General features: G+C 37.5%; 1 protein-coding gene across 1 annotated transcript in view; it reads right to left on the bottom strand.

The window, feature by feature from the left end:
* Positions 1-17,360, bottom strand: part of UXS1 (UDP-glucuronate decarboxylase 1) — a gene marked incomplete at its 5' end in the record, with an annotated part of 35,793 nt that overhangs the window by 4,479 nt on the left and 13,954 nt on the right. The window contains 6 exons of the mRNA XM_010015849.1: positions 530-587; positions 2,059-2,119; positions 3,478-3,521; positions 5,461-5,580; positions 15,165-15,286; positions 17,286-17,345. Of these exons, the coding sequence (XP_010014151.1) occupies positions 530-587; positions 2,059-2,119; positions 3,478-3,521; positions 5,461-5,580; positions 15,165-15,286; positions 17,286-17,345 (465 nt within the window). The remainder of the gene's footprint in view (positions 1-529; positions 588-2,058; positions 2,120-3,477; positions 3,522-5,460; positions 5,581-15,164; positions 15,287-17,285; positions 17,346-17,360) is intronic.

The raw sequence follows: 17,360 nt of genomic DNA, 5'->3' as shown, positions 1-17,360 counted from the left end.
CAGGAATGAAGAGAAAGCCACAGTGTTTTCTTCCCAGACACATACAAGAAAGGTGCTGACACCCTCGTGAGGTTTTTAGTGGTAGTTAGAGAAGAAAAGCCTGCGTAATTGTGAAGAACCACCTTGCTGAAGTATCCATATTTCAGCTAAGATGTTATGCAAGAGATTTTCATTCACATATTTTACATTTCATTTATGTGTGTCCTTGTGCCAAAACAAAGACAAAAATGCATGAACATCATACAAAATGATGGGTAATAGATTGCACAGATACACAGGAAGAATGTATTCATTCTACTGTTCATGTATATTATACACACAAGTGAGAGGATTTGGATTATCTTAGTAATATTTAATTATAAGATTGGGATATAATTAAATGTCTTTGATAAAATTATTAAGAAATCCAAAGACCAATTACATAGATTACAAAGACCAATCCATATATTACACACACTAATCAAGTAATAATCATCTAACAACAATAAGTACTTCATACGCTTTACCAGGCATTACTTATCATACTTACCAACAAGTTTTTTAATTAACTGAGCAAATTCTAAGATAGTGTGCTCTTCTGGGTTTCCCTAGAAATAGAAGGGATGTTCATTACCATAACAAATAAACAACTTAATTTCTGTCATGATTCCAACAGGGTCATGTAAAACTGTGAGAAAGCTAAACATTATGCTTTATTCCTACTTAGATGAAAAATGAAAATTAACTTTGACAAAAAGCTGCCCTCCATTACATTGGCCTTGCTAATTCAATGTACATAGGGGGGTGACCAAAAAAAATCAGTCTGTAAAGAATGGGCAAATGCACTTCCATCACAGTAAAGGCATATACCACTCAGCAGCCCACACAACCACATCATGAGTTTGAAATCTGGATTCAAGGACTTAGTGCTGAGTCGAGGACAGATGATACAATGAAGTATGCTAAATTCTCAGTCCATCCAAAGTTAGGAAACCAAACTAATTTAGCTGCAAACAATCGCTTCCACTTTTCCTACAGCTTATATATCAATATGTATAAGGGCTACTTGTTTGCCTATACAATTATTCCTTAGCTTTTTTTCTAACCAGCTTGCACGTGAACTCTAGATCAACGTTTCAGAACAAAACACTAAATGAAAAGCTTCCAGTTCACATTAGCTCATCTTCAACAGACTCAGTTCCCTCCATGCCTGGTTTTCCTTGTTGTAAAACTCTTCTTTACTATATCTTGTTTGACTTAAAGCTGAATATTTAGGTACATATAGATTTAAACACTGAGCTTTCTGGAGACAAAACATGTGATGGGGTTTGAAAAATATCAGCATTTGGATGGAAACACAGAAATGAACTGGCCACAGTAAAAAAGAAAATCTACTGAACAGCTGCCTTGCAGAGTTGAGTATCTGATTTGGCAAGAGCTGGCATACACAGAAATGACAGAGCAAATGCATCCTTTTTCTATTCTTGTATCCACTGCTGAGAATAAGGTGAGAGAACAAAAATCTTATTAGAAAAGTTCTAAGCAGCCTTAATCAACATTAGAAAATTATACCATCAAATACTTTAGCATTTTCCTCTAATCAAGACTAGTATGAAGTGATTTCTAGTTATTTAGAGCTAAGTAATCCTTCAGTGGGGTTTTCTGGTTTGGTTGGTTGGTTTTCGTTGTGGGTTTTTTTTTTTTTTGGGGGGGGTGTTTGGATCTTTTTGTTGGTTTGGTTTTTTTTTTCCATTAAAACCAGTCTTCAGTCAAAGAAATACAATTCTTGGTGTATTTCGCATGTCCCCCACATTTTTTTTTATTTATTCTAATTACATATATCTTTTGCTAAAACAAATGAAAAATTCTAACATATTTATCCTGTTCCTGGAACTATAAGATTGCAATATCTAGGAACTTATTTATAAAGTGAACACATGGAAGAATACATTATTCAATGGAAAGAACTTTTTTTCTCCATTTATTTCTTCTAGAATCAGCATCAGTGACAAAGATGGAAAGAGAGGTGATGTTGGCCACGGCACAGTAAACACAGTAGAGTGGAGCTCTCATACTCACCAAGTTGACAGGACTGCTGACATTGCTGTTCATCAACGCCACCAACCCGTTCACAAGATCACTATAAAAAGGGAAGAACAGATTGAGGCAATTTCCACTTCCCTATAAATAATATTCTTGTCTAAAAAGAGAGCTGCCTCCTCAGAGCTCCAGTAAAGCAGATCAGGCAGCAGTGTATACAGTGTATACTTCAATGGGTGCATGTTTTCTTGGCTGTTTGTTCCACATTCCTGTTGATATACTGAACTGGAGGTTAGTTTGAATGGATGATATTGGGATACACTGTCTGTAGTTCATTTGAGCATATCAAAGACTATTTAAAAAAAAAATAAATAAATCAAATTACCAAAACACAATTAAAACTTCTTCTTCCCTCCAGTGCCCAAGCATATCTAGAAGGCCCATTTCCACTAATATTTCAAACAGAAAAAATTGTAATAGAGGCACATGACACCCCCACCTGCTTTGCAGTTTGTTATTTGAATTGTCTACTTGCTTTCACAAATTCTTAAACCAAGTTTGTTAAAAAACAGTATTTCACAGAATCATAGAATGGTTTGGGTTGCAAAGGACCTTAAGATCACCTAGTTCCAACACCACCCCCCCACGATGGGGAGGGACACCACACACCAGACCAGGTTGCTCAAGGCCCTATCCAACCTGGCCTTGAACACTGCCAGGGATGGAGCATTTGGTGTTACTTCCTCCAGCAAAATAACCCAGTTATTTTGGATTATCAGCAACAAACTCAGCAACTTGCCCCTGGACATACAAATCCAGATCCTTTTCATTATGACTTATAATCAGGAACTGAGTGGTTACTTTGAACTGATGGGGTTTCCATAATGTCTATCACTGGCTGTTATTACTTTCAACAGAGGGAGAAAACATTTTCAAGCAGAGAATCATTAAACCAACCAAGAAGCCTAGCACAGAAGTTTAGCTAGCATGACAGAAGATTCTGAGGAACAGATTCACTTTTTCACAGTGAAAGTGCATTCTGGCATTGCTAACACTGCAAATATTAGCTACAGTAATACCCTCTCATCAGGTTCCTTTCCCAGGAATGGTGACATGTGAATGTACAGTACACACACTGACCACAGCACCCCCAAAGACACGAGGTGGCAGTATTGCATTAAAATACAAGGAGCAACAAACTGTTCAGCATGAAAAACTTACCTACCTATTTTTGCCCCTTGATAGGAAGAACACATTGATACCCCAATATAAAGTCTTAAACCAATTAACATTTTGGTTTTTGGTACTTTTAAAAACTTCTGTGTCTCCCTTCTGAAAGTAAATCTGGCCTAAGAATGAACAAAATTTATCTGACTAAAATGTACACATATGCAAAGCTGGCCAAGCTCAAAGAACCATCAAGTGAAGTAAGTATCAGACAGTAAAAACAAGGCTTACCTGACATACTGGAAAGCTCTTGTCTGAGTTCCAGGCCCATAGACCTGAAACCAGATGAAAATTAGAAAAGTTACATCAATATAGAAGTTTTCTGTAGCCCAATTACATTTTCCACACCACTCTACAAAATGTCCCAAGGAGAAACACCCGAGACACAAGCTCAATGTTACAGGAATGGAAAAAGATGTGCCTGCAGAGCCTTTGGCAAAGTATCAGTTCTTTGAAGGTCTTCCTCCTCTTGGACATGTCTCCAGTAAACATATCTGTAGGTATTTTATTAACCAGAACTCTGCATGTAGGAAACATACTCAGGGATGTAGGACACAGTGGTGGTTTGTCCTCTCCTGGAACACTGGAAGAAGCTGCAGCATACATGCAGCCAGAAAAGAGAGCCAAATATTTAAAGCAAACCTCAGACTACTAAGATGCGGTTATGATTAGCAATTTTTATTCACTCTTAGCAACGGCCAACTTCAGAGACTACTTAGTGGCCTTTAAAAAAAACAAAAACCTGTCAAAAAAACCCCAAACACTGTAAGCATTTAAAGCAAGTAGGGGCAGGGATGAGGCATCACTTTGGTCTAAATATTATTATTTGGGGAAATGGGAGGTAGAATAATTTCTAGAGGATTGAGACTCCCAAGGTCACCTCTACCGATTCACATCAAAATCTTAAGAGGGGAAAAGATAAAATGTTTTCTCAGGTTATGTGCTGGCACTTTGGAGCAAGAAAGCTGTTGAAGTTCAACCAGACATTAAAGTATACTTGCAGTGTACATAACAGTATCAGGTAACATTAGTTTTTTCACAGTTTAATTGCCTGCTGTACTAAAGTTCCTAGAACATGAATATTCAAAATTCTGAAGGCTATCAATAGGTACACTTAAGTGGTAAAACCACTGAAGGTTAACTGGGGGCACACACATCATCAACCTGCTACAGCAGAAAAACTTTTTGAGGGGACAGGACAGAAAGCATGTTTGTCTTCCTAGGGGACAGGAAAGACAATACAGCTGGTATACGTGCCATCATTTGTCACGTGGTAAGCCTGCTGCTCTCCGAGGCTGATTCAGAATCAGTTGTTCACATTTTAGCAGGTATTGGGTAAGATCAGGGGTTTGAGAGTTTGCCCAATAACTGATTCTGAAAGAAATACAACAGGACAGTGCACTGATGGCCTGATGGACTCCCAGAGCAAACAGGAAGCAGGTATATATATGTGCAAGTATATAAAGCTTTCTGCTTGTTTTCTTTTAGCTTGTGGGTTTTACAGACCTAAGTCATTTGTACATGACTTCTGCGAAGTCATCCATGTGGCTACCTTTCCTATTTGCAGGCAATGGCTAGAAAATACAATATAGTTTCCTCCTCCCAATTTCTCTTAATACCTCCCAATTTTTCTTAATAAACGGTTCCTTTACAATAATACAAAGCAAAAATGGTTGTGTTCGCATAGACTAGAGTATCTTCAAATTAAAGAGATGGTTCAAATGGAGTAACTAATCTCTAGAGAAAACAAAGAGATTGAATACATTCAGTTTCTAAAAAGGTCAATGCTTGGTATTCCTGTCAGCCAAATTCTGTGATGATACAAGGGTGAATTTTTTTTTTGTCTCAACTGCTTATTGCTGATAATTCATTTTATTTGACCTGGTCAGCTAAAAAACTGTCCCCTTAGTTCTTTTCTCACATTCAGTAATTTTCAATGTCAGACAGTTACTTCCTACAAAACAGTGATGTTGGGCAAAATGTTCTATTTATCCTCTATTACATTCTTGATAAAATCTAGAGAGCATGGCAGTTGCAAAAATAATAACAAAAGCTCTCCATATTGCCTTCCACGGAACAGCACTGACTCCAGACTTCTGTGAGTCCAGAGTGAAGAAACCTCAGTGTTTTCTAAAATTCCTTTTCTTTCACAGCACATGAGGGTAGGATATAAAGGCAAACAGTTCTTCATGTCACTGAATGGTCATTACTTACTGTTAGTGGTTCTCCCTGAAGAGCTTGTAGGATAAAATTGCTGACAACTCTACCATCATTCATATGCATTCGAGGACCAAAGGTATTGAATATTCTGGCAACCCTCACTTCAACTCCTTCCTGTAAGCAAAGAAAAACAATTGTTATTACCTTAATAAAAGTGCTTTTTGTCCTAAAAGTGCAAATTAATTCTCCCTGTCCAAAAGCTTTCTTAAGAATCCCTCTTACAGCTTTAACAAGCATTGTATTCTCACCATGAAATACTTCTAAAACCTCCTCAATGCTACCAGTTGTAGCAGAGCATACAGCAAGGTAATTTATACTGGTTCTCAGTATTTGTAATGCAAATTCTAAATCTGTGCTAGAGCAGCTGATGATTTCAGCATATGCATTTTCTTCCAGCAAGAACTTAAAGACTCTCCAATAGCACCCTTCCAACAACAACTTATTTCACCTGGGACTTACGTACATTTTTTGCACAGTCTTACAATCGCCAGACAGAGTATCAAGGTAGCACTTCCAAAGATTAGAGAAGTTGAACACTTCAGATAAATATCTTCATGAATGCCATAAAATAAGGGGGTTTATGACCACTGCCACAATGTTTCTTAGCTCCCTGATACACAGTAGGCTGTGTAAATGCACACATCACAGTGCAGGTCTCTTCAATGGCTTAGTTTTTTTACAAGGAACATTTTTATCATTCCAGAAGTCCTTTTTGCAGGATATTCTGCAAATTTTCAAAGCAAATGCAACAAATACATGAAATTGGAAACTGTCTGGACAAAACATTTTAACACTGAGAGACTGCAGACTGAAGTAATCTCTCTAGGTATTTTCTGTTTATTGATACTCATTTGGAAAAGCCACAGTTCATGATAAAACCTACAAGAAGGATGTTTGGTCTTTGTGTGCTGACGCATACACTTGGCTCTTGATGAGTTCAGAGCAGTGTGGTATGCTACGAACAGACACATGGTACCATATACGAGTGATAGCCACAAGGCAGGAAGGAAGGTGTCAACTGCAGCTCAGGCCTATACATCTTCATCACAGTCCCTGGTTCTCTCCCCTCCCAGAAAGTGCCATCTTTCTATCAGTCACAGGAAACACTTATGTGAAGCAAACTTTGTGCTTCTGATTCAACTGTAGCAATTGAAGTCACAAACACAATGTTCTGGAGTTGCAAACATTCAGTTATTCCTCTGGACGATACACAGAGCATCTTGTATTTACAATACCTTTTACTAAGGCATTTTACTAAGGCTTAGACCAATGCTTGCCATTTTCTTGGATGACAAGAGCGTGTGTGTGGAAGAAGTGCACTGTTGGTACATCTGTGCCTGAAGGCTGCAAGCTCATGCACACTTTATTCAGGAGAGACCTGGAAACACATTTTTCTTCAAAATAAATGTACTTCACGTACAAGAGAAACTTGCAGGAAAATATGTTCTCTCTTGGGTCTCCAAGTGATTCAAATGAAATCCTCAAAGCAGGAGGATTCAAAATGAATCCTCAAAGATGTTTCGTGAAAGCAACTTCATTAGCTTTTTACAAATGAGAGAGTGAGGCAAAAGGCACATTTAACACTTTGGCTATTGGTGTTGAGAAATGGAAAACACCACGTAGTATTGGTAAAGCCCAACACTTCCTAGTATGGAAAAGGCCAAATAACATCCAGTTCTGTTTAACTGCAGGTAAGGTTTCAGCTGACACGATGAAATGTAGTTTATAGCTGCAACCAAATTGTAAGCTAACAGTAACCTTGTGCCATAGGAAAAGCTACAGTCTTGGGTCTTTGTCACACAAGCAGCTTGCATCCACAAGAGAGCCAAAAAAATAATCCCACAGCATCCACTTGGCCCTGCTGAGAGGCCCTGGAAAGAGCAGAAGCCCCTTGCCATGCAAAGTTCATCAGTTGCGAATATATTCTTTATTTCCTGTTAGCTAAAAAAGCACAGCAGTATAACATGTCAAACATAATTCCATCAGCATGTGGCACAGCCATTCCCAATGCCTTCCATGTACCTGGAAATACATACTCCGATAGAGCTGCTTCTTCTTTACTTATGACCAGCACTCTATCTTAAAAAGGACACTGGCTCCTTCAGGGAGGGAATGTGTTTCACGCGGGTTTTCCAGATATTGCCATTAATAACAAGTACAGAAAATGAGGCACTTGGAAGCTAGTACTCAAGATAAAAATAACTCATTAAACAATGCTGACGAAAAAGCCTCTCTTGTACTGCACAAGCTACAGCAACAGCCTTGTTTTCCAGTACTGGCTGGAAACTAGCAAGGGATCTAGAAAAGAAAAATACCACATTCTCTACAGGCACTTACTTATAGCCACAGTGAATCCAGCATTTCTTCTCCCTTCTATTTATTCCCCTTCCCTCACTGTAATGTTGTCTTTTAAAATGAGTAACTCGTTATTTATAGTGTCATCTAGCAAACCTTTTCTCTGCATCCTACTGCTTTGAAAAATCTATTTTCTATGCAGCTGAATTTTCACTTGTGACTGTAAAACTGGGATCTGTCTACTTAAAAAAAAACAAAACCAAACCCTCTTCCACAGAAAGATTTTGGAGAAAGTAACTTGAAAATTGCTGTAAGTTTTCTTTTGCCATTTCATGAACATCTCTTTTGAAGTGATCCTTTTTTCATGTTGATTAACTCTACTCTTTTTTGTATTAACTGCCTATAAATACTGAGATACTTTTACCTATGTCCTGTCATTCTGTGTATCAACAAGATGTTAATTACGACTGAACACCTTCACCACATTCTGACTACTGAAGCCAGTTACTTCCCCAGATTTGCAGCAGTAAGTCATGTACAATATTTTATTGCATCCTAGAGAAAGGAGAAAAACTTCTTTGGCCCACATTTATACTATTAAACAAAAGAGAGCTTGAGAGTAATCCCTGACACTGAGATCAAAAGTGATCAACTGGCTTTTGCCCTCATGGTTTAAGACGATGCCTTCCTACAGTAGATTAATTAGAGCAATTCCTTGAGCAACTGAAGAAAGAGCCTAAATGCAAGTTAATAAAATGCAGCATTGTGGGCTAGCAAAACACTTCAGCTCACTATTATTTACCATATGGACATGTTCACAGAGACTGTACCTGTTGAGATGGAGGGAGAAAACAGAAAAGATGCACCGAATACTTACAGAATATCTTACAGACATACCTCCTCTGAATAATACTCATACTATTCTACAGCTAGGAGAAGTCAAAAACTAGTATTAGTTATCCAGTCCCCCCTGCAAAACAAACTTGTCCATGGTCTTCAGCATGTTTCTTTGCCACTTACTTCTAGAGGTCCCTGCTCCAGAAGTATCAAAGTATCAAGGATGCTATAGAATCATCTTAATAAAAAAAGACATATTTAAATTTTATGAGCCTTTTAAGAAATGATACCTCCTAATATTGACTGTCCCAGAAAACAGACCAGTAGAGAATACAACTCAAAAGTCAAGAGATTCTTTTAACTGAAACAGCTCGAATATATCCTGCAGCTGTAATTCATAAGGATATCAGGCAAGATTCTCTTGCTAATTAACCATGCTTCTTTGTAAAGTCTATGGATCTATCTGAATAGCAAGAATGAATTAGGTGGCCCTGCATTTAAAAAAAAAAAAAAAAAAAAAAAAAATCAGGAAAGGGAAAGCTGCAATTGTTTGTTCTACAGCAGACAACTGGGTTCAAAAAATCTGCCAGAGGAAGCCCAGAGAGTTGCATGGATATCACCTTGACCTGCTAAAAGTCTATCAATATCTATCAAATTACTACGATTGTTTCCTGCATCCCTTGCTTGCTTAGTCACTTTTTAACTAATTCACACACTTTCCCACGTGTTTCAGAGATCATCAACTAACTTGCAAAATTGTTCCCAAAACCCTGAATTGTAATCATAGCAGAAGTACTAGCACAGTATTCACCAATATCCATCTGTGATATGTTTAAGCTATAATACTTTATCCTGAGACTTGGTCCAAGGTATGTATGTATTAGCAAAGTAAGATTTTAGTTACTAACAGATTTTTAAAACTGTTTTGCAAAAACTGTGAGGCTGAGATCTGAATTTCATAAGCAGTAAAGCTCCTAAACAAGCTAGGAAGGACAAACACAATAACCTGACTTCTTTTGGCATAATACAGATCCCTGACCGCAAACAAGGTATACCTCCAGTACTCTTATCTGATGGCTGAAATATTACCATGCTTATAGTCCAACACTTTCCAGATTAGAGAAGCTACAACTTCTCTTTGAGGTCTCTTCATACCATTATTTATACCTCCCTGCTAAAAATATGTCCTATTTCTAACACTTGCTTCAGTTCACATACCTCTTGTATGTACTGTACATGGCCAATGTAAACAGCCACAGGCCTGTTCCACCAGCACACTGACTGCCTGTATTTGTTCAGTCCACAGCTTTGATAATCACTGCAATACAGTCTTCTAACCTTGTCTGGGGTTCAAGGTTATTTTGCAATTAACAGCATACAGCATATAGAAACAGTAAAGATACTAGAGCATTAGCAACACCATTGTGTCTGAATATGGGTCAGAAGAACCAACAGTTTTGTCCTGCTTTATTTTCGTATAATTTGGAAAGTGCTGCTCCACTGCCAAGAAAAAAAGCCTCATATTATATCCATGCTATGTTTGTATTACCAAGTTCTGACAACTCAGGTAAAACAATACTATTGAGAAACAGAGAGTTAAATAATGAAACTCCACTTACAGAGGGACTCCTATTAATAATGACCCAATAAAACATCAGTTTCCATTTTTAGAATACCATCTCAGTTACTGCAGTGTTCTCTGCTTTTCACCTCAGTTACTCCAACTGAATGTTACCAACAGGTAGCTTTGGAAAACTATGCTACTTCTGCATTTACACAGGACCAAACACAGTGTTCTGGTTCGTGTGCAGAGCTCCTACACAGCAAAATGAATTCTGACAGCTCTAATAACTCATTAGAAAGTGCGCAGAACTATTAGTCCAAAAAGCACAGAGAATACATACCAGCAGGCTCTAGAAAATGGCAGGATCACCAGAAGGGCTGCACGAGGGTAACTGGAACAAGCCAGTTTCAAAAGCTTAGCATTACTTAATTCCTCAGTTATTAGGATTTAACTTTATTGAACTATGAGGAAGGCTTTTTATCTGTGGTTTCTCTTTTCCAAAGTATAAAAGCCTATTTGTGATCCATGCAGTTACAACGGTTGAAAGCAGCACTGTTTCGCCTTTCAAAGTGGAGCCAGCTAATCAGGAAGATAAAAGCAACTAACCACAAGCAGTACTTGAAGTTTTCAATGGTACTGCCAGATTTATTGAGAATGTTAATATGAGTGTGTGACCTCAGACTTTGCAGAGGAAAAGAGCTGTGGATGACTCTTTTCTTTCTAAATTTCACTGACTTCATACATAACTCAGATAGGACACTGGTTGTGGTACTGCACTTCAAGGGTGCCAATGCCCTTTCAGTCAGCAGTGAGAGGGGCTGCAGCACCTCAACTCTACCTTACAGGCAGTACCCACGGTTGCTGACTGCCTGTAGCATCTTATGGAATTCCCTCTCCAACCTTTGCCTTACTAATATGCCTGGATGTGAAACTCCTCTGCATGGCTTCTAAAAAGCTAGAGGGTTCCATTGCAGCTCTTATCACTACAATTCAACTTTGGCCTGGTACACATATTAAAGGACTGCTGTCTAGGCTTTTGACCATTACTCTGAGGAGACGCAATGCTTCCTCTTCTCCTGTGCTGCCAAAACCATAAACAATTCAATTTAATTCTTCCACAAAAAACATCAATTCTGCAGCTTTTCTTAAGCAAAGTGCTAGCAAACTTTATATAACACCACCAAAAAAATAGTGCTGCATGCTTAAAAATACTCTATGTTGAATATCAAGGAAAGAAAACAACAAGCAATGATTAGAGAATAAAAGATAAACTCCTACAAGACATTAAAGCAAACTGCTTTAATTCGACATAGCTATTTGCTTTCTATCTTATTACTCAATATCTATCCCGTTATTCACTATTCAATGCCTTTCGGTTGCAATTTCATCAACAGTTTTCATTACCCCTACACTTACATCAAGGCTTTTTATGACTACTGAAACCAACTCAATTTGTGAATCAAAGATCGGGGGAATGTACAAGCCAATATAAAACAGAAAATCACGCTCATGTTGCAATTGCAATGCACTTTACATTTAACAAAATTCAGCATCAGTTTGCATGTGCTATTCTCTCACTTATAATATACTTCACCTCTAATGTGTTAGAGGTTCTTACCTATTAAGATTTTTTGGCACCTTGAACCTTCACAGTCCTTGTTACAGAAAATTCTATAACGGAGACCATAACGCTTGTCCACCAAAAGAAGGTTATAATTAACACCTGATTGTGATAGCTCGAGCCACTTCTATATGCTTATATCCAGTGGAATACTTAATCGGAAGATCTAAGCTATTCTAAGGCAATTTGAAAACTATCACATGTATAGCTAAGCTACCACTGAAGCTTGCAGAGTCACACAGTTGATAGAAAAAACGATTAAGAAAGTGGAAGGAGATGAACAATTTCCCTGCAACATTCCACTTAACTTGAAGTGTTGCTTCAGCTCCGGACAACTTCCTTGGTATAAGAAATGGTATAAGAAAAGAAATTAAAACTAGTTCACAAAACACCCTTTATATGCTGAGCATTTAAAATGCTGTGTATTTTTATTTATGACACACCTAAGCAAACATACCAGATCCCTATCATGAAGGAAGTGTCAGGTTCTGACTAGTGTTTAAATCAAGCCAGAGATGGAGGGTACACAAATATTCTGATTTCCAGGTCACTCCGTAATTCCAACCACAGTGTTTTAAAAAGTTAAATGCATATTGAATAGCAACTCATGAACATGGCACAAAATTCACTACACGCTGAAACTCCCCTCCTACCTTTTATTCTCTCCACCTCACACACCCCATTTTCTCTGCCTATGTATGTCCAGAAAGACTTTACTTGCATTTGGAAAATGCTGTTCATTTTGGAAAACGGTGGCATTACCTTATCTAGTAAAACAGGAGTTCTATAGAGGAGAAAAATTACTAGCTGTGCGGTCATATCACATCTATAGCAAGTCACTCACACACCTGTATATGAAGTCTATGCAAAAAAGTCCTTCAGGAGGACAGGGAAAGATAGGCAGAATAGTAATAATGATAAGAGTACTGAAAGAAGAAAGCAAACAGATTGACAAGCTGTTATTATAAGAGAGTTCCAAAACTATGCCTTGCATCTTGTTAAGGCATAGTTTTGCACTGCTTGGTAATGTTTTTTTTTTGCATTAAGGCATTGAGTGAACTGAAAATAGCTTTCTAGGAGGGAGTGCTTTAGCAAGCACTGAAAAAGAGATGAAGAAAAGGGAATTATGAAGACATCTGAATCAGAGGATGCAACTTAGTTCCCAGATGAACAGGGCAAGGAATTAAAGCTGCCTGTGGCTTAAGAAAAGTTTCAGAAGGAGGTATTTCCATTCACATTAAGGAACATGTTCATCTATGATCCCCCATGAATTTATGGAGAGTTATTCCCAGAAGCCTATAGCAAATATCCTCTCAAAACACACACTCAGGTGCTCACATGGGATGAAGTGAACTTGTTATGAGCCCTGCTTTTCCTCAGCAAGTATTTTACTCCCCACCTCTCCTTTCAAGCAAATGCTTCTATAGTACTGAATGCTGCTAATGCCCTTGGACTCTTTGATAAGGAAGTACTGCTGGGCTTGTTTAAAGACAGCAGTGTAGAGGAGAGAAAGCCAAAAAATACTTAATTTATAGGGTCAGAATAAGTGAATGAAACAATGTTGTCAGCATAAATAAGAGTGTACCAGAAAGGTCTTGGTCAGAACAAGCTACTGAGGAATTCTAACAACTGTGAATAAAGAGGCATCTTTGACTAGATTCAAGAACTGTTCCGATTCAAACAGCCTGCCTGGAAATATAATATAGAAGTCAATTTCTATTTTATATTTTTTGGGAACATGATAGGTATTTAAGGTACCTAACAATGTGTGTGATGATTGAAAACTTTTGAAGAAATGTCAAAAAAAAAAAAAGCAGAGATAAGTTTGCTTGTTTCTTCTTTTTATTGAAGCTGAGAAGATTCTAGAAGTATTTTAGCCTGAAATCATGTAAATCCAATTGGTTTGGGCTAGGTCACTCCTATCTGAAAATCTTCTTAAAAGCCTAATAGTTACTTTCATAGGAGAAGTCAGACCTTTCCACTAACTGATAATGAAGTACAAGAAATACCTCATTGAGCTGCCACTAAGACAGACAGCTCATTTGCATCATGAGTTTTCACTTAATGTATATATGCACTACAGTTCCACCTTACAAACCTTTACTGTCCTCTGTAAATCCTGCATAAAATTTATAGAAGAGTATCATGACTCATCCTATGGCTTTAAGATACACTCTATGGTTTTCAAAATGACCTACAGTCTTGCCCTTCTAAAATAATACTGCAGTGTGTACTACTAACTTGCAAAAGAATATACCCTACAGCACAATAATGTCTCATAAAAACTACAATATTCAGACCCATGAGGAATATTTTGCTAAAGTACAGAAGACGTCATCCTGAACAAGAGCAGTGCTACCATGCTAGACCTTAAATGATTCAAAAGAGAGCAAAAGAAACACCAATCTCTGCTTTCTCTGTCTAGCAGAAGAGAAGAGAAAATTTACTACCATGTCTGTACTAAAGCACTATCCCTACAATCTTAACGGTTAAATTTAATTCTATATTCGAGGTTTCTAAAAGCACTTACTATTGTATCATTTCTATTCTACAGAATATATTACATTAGTATCTTTGCACATTAAGGTTACAAGCACTGAGAAATAGATATGACTTTCTTTAGTGTGACATATTTTCTAATTTAATGGTCTCCTAGAGACAGCAATTAAATAAGATTCACATACATGTAAAGAGTGGATGCTGGGTTACTTAATGATGAGATTCTACTTGTTGATTATGAAACCCAGGGAAACTGGCGTGTATTGTTTCACAAATATTTTAAATTGTATTTCTACCTTATGTTACTGTATTTATGTGAAAAAGTGCATTATATAGCTAAGTATTCATATTTCCATTCAGGTCTGTATTTATACTTACATAATTTAAAGACTTTTCTAAGGTGATTTAAAATATTTTGCTCCTATACAGGTACTCACTGAAGAAGTTCCTTATTTTCACCTGTATAGTCTGATTACAATTACGCTCATTAAGCATGACGCATTTACTAGACCTATTTAGCAAAGTACGTCTCAGCACAGGTCCCACTTAAAACAACTCTTATCTAGCTCCCAAAATTAGTAAGGTCACCTCAGTTTAACCTGTCTAAAAACTATTTATGATACTGAAAGGCGTTATTACATCTAATAAGACTATAGCACATTTTCTTGTAGAACACTGCTCATCTGAAAAAACCCACAACAGATGGATGCAATAAAACTTTTGCATTAAAGAAAACAGGTTTTGCAGCTACAGTATGAGCACTCCTACTTAAGACATTCTCATTTCCCCCTTACACCTAAAATGCACATAATTCCAGTTTTACCATACATTTAACCTTCATTAATTACAGAAAATCCATTGACTCTAATACAAGTTTAATACCTGCTTCATGTATGCATAGCACATGGTCTCTGCAACCCTCTTTCCTTCATCATAGCAGGCTCTTGGACCTATTGGATTCACATGGCCCCAGTAATCCTCATTTTGAGGGTGAACTTCAGGATCTATGGGAAAAAATACAAAAACCCTTAAATGACCATCTAGCAAAAAGGTGACTTTATATAATAAAGCTTTCAGCAGATAATTGGTGCTATACAATTCAACAGCTTCTCTCTGAACTATGTATTTAAAAAATAGTATGTTTCAACACCACTCCTTTAAAGCATATTCACTAGAAGCATGAAAATGATACTTAAAGAAGATGAGGCAAGTAAGGTAACTGAGTATAAGCAAACAACAGCCATCACCTGCTTTCCCCAAAAGAGTGTGAAAACAGAGGATCAAATTCAACTCTTCTCTGCAAAACCAGACAATTTCAAGGACACAAATATGACTTTAAACTAATATAATTCAGAAGAAATATTACAGCTTATGTAGGCAGCATTTTTCACTGGATTTGGAAAAAATGTAAAGCATTTTCAAGTTTTATGAAACAAGAAACAAAGAATAACGGAAAAAAAGGAGAAGTACTGCATTCCTTAAAGAATAAAGCAAAGCAACGCACTTGCTGTATTTCTTCTGGTTTATCCTAAGCATACACCGCTTAGAGACATGATTACAGATGAATTCCAGCTGAGAGCCACAGAGCAATGGTAAATGCAGAGAGGTTTTATGTAATTATAAAAGCATATAACATTCTTAATAGAAGGAAGCCACTTTAGTTTCTGCCTCCTTACTGGCAAAGGCAGCTCTACGCAGCACGTAGCAACTCTCTATACAACACTGCTTTGAGAACTCCTGTGGAAACAGCTAACATATTTTCTGACTTTATTTTCTGTCCTTCATTTCTCAGCAAAATTACTTTGCCCTTTTAGTCAGAGTATAATGTGAGTAGACTCGCCCTGCTACATTGGATTTACTGACACAACAAAGCCTGATAATGTGAATTTCTAGGTTTCCACTTCAGCAGACAGATTGCAGCAGAACAACAAGACTCCAAACCTTAGGGTCTTTTTTGCCTGTTGGTCCCCTGTTTGCTCAATTACAGAAGAGTCCTTGGGGATACTATTTTATTCTGTAGAGGCAAACCATAGGTAATCAAAGGAAAGGAAGGCAGTAGGAATGCTGCCTATTTGGCTGGTTGGCTGGTCATTTTATTGATCTCTTGCCTGGGTATTTGCTTTGAATCTTCTTGACTGAAGTTAATCCACCAAAAGTATATTCCTTGAGGTATGTTCTTTGTCCTTCCCCACTTTCCTCACAAAGCTTTTTATCTTGTTACAAAGATGAGGTTGGTTTTGGGTTTTTTTGCTTGTTTCTTCTTTAAAGCCTAGACTCTCAAAACTACTGATGCTGAGCTGGTGGACTCTGCCTTGTATATCTCCATTCATTTTGCAACACTGCTGTTATCAGTTAGGCAAGAGTCCACAACAGCAGGAAGTTTCTCTAGTAGGCACGCAGTCTGTTGCACACCCCAGGGAAGTGCTTCAGATTCTTCCTGCACCCAGCTAGCAGTTATATCAGTCGTTTTCTCACTACTTCACTTCCTACTAACAGTAAAAGATGGAAAGATATGGCAGTATTGCTGAATATTACGTTTTAAGAGACACCACAAGAGCCTGCATGCACAATCACTATTTTCTTGGCTTGGAGGTTATGCCCTTATCTCTTTACACACCAGAGTGATTGCTAAATTGTAACAATACACTTCATAAATGAATGGAAAGAGAGATGCAGATTTATTAAGGAAATTCTCTTTCTTCAAAGGTTTTAATTATGGCATCTGACTTTTAATTAAGAGTTCAACACTCAAAATCCCCCACAAGCCCTTCGGAAAAAACAGATCAACTAAGACATAGGAAAGTTACAGACAACAGTCCAAGTCTACTTCCACCACTCTGACTAGAGATTTAAGTACTAATGCCTACATTTGAAACTGTGAGAAGTACACCTGATAAAGAAATCAAGCTAAGACAGTGATGAAAATCTATCATTCTATCATCTGACAAACTGTAAATACCCTTTTACAAAGTCACATTTCAGGAGCTCTAAACACATTCTTACCTCCATATACCTCTGATGTAGAAGCCAGCAGCAGCCGTGCTCCAACACGTTTAGCTAACCCTAAATATTTTGGGA

The sequence above is a fragment of the Nestor notabilis genome, unplaced genomic scaffold (genome assembly GCF_000696875.1).
Source record: "Nestor notabilis isolate BGI_N333 unplaced genomic scaffold, ASM69687v1 scaffold5426, whole genome shotgun sequence".
NCBI classification, from domain to species: Eukaryota; Metazoa; Chordata; class Aves; order Psittaciformes; family Psittacidae; genus Nestor; species Nestor notabilis.
This window is presented reverse-complemented; position numbering and strand designations above follow the sequence as displayed.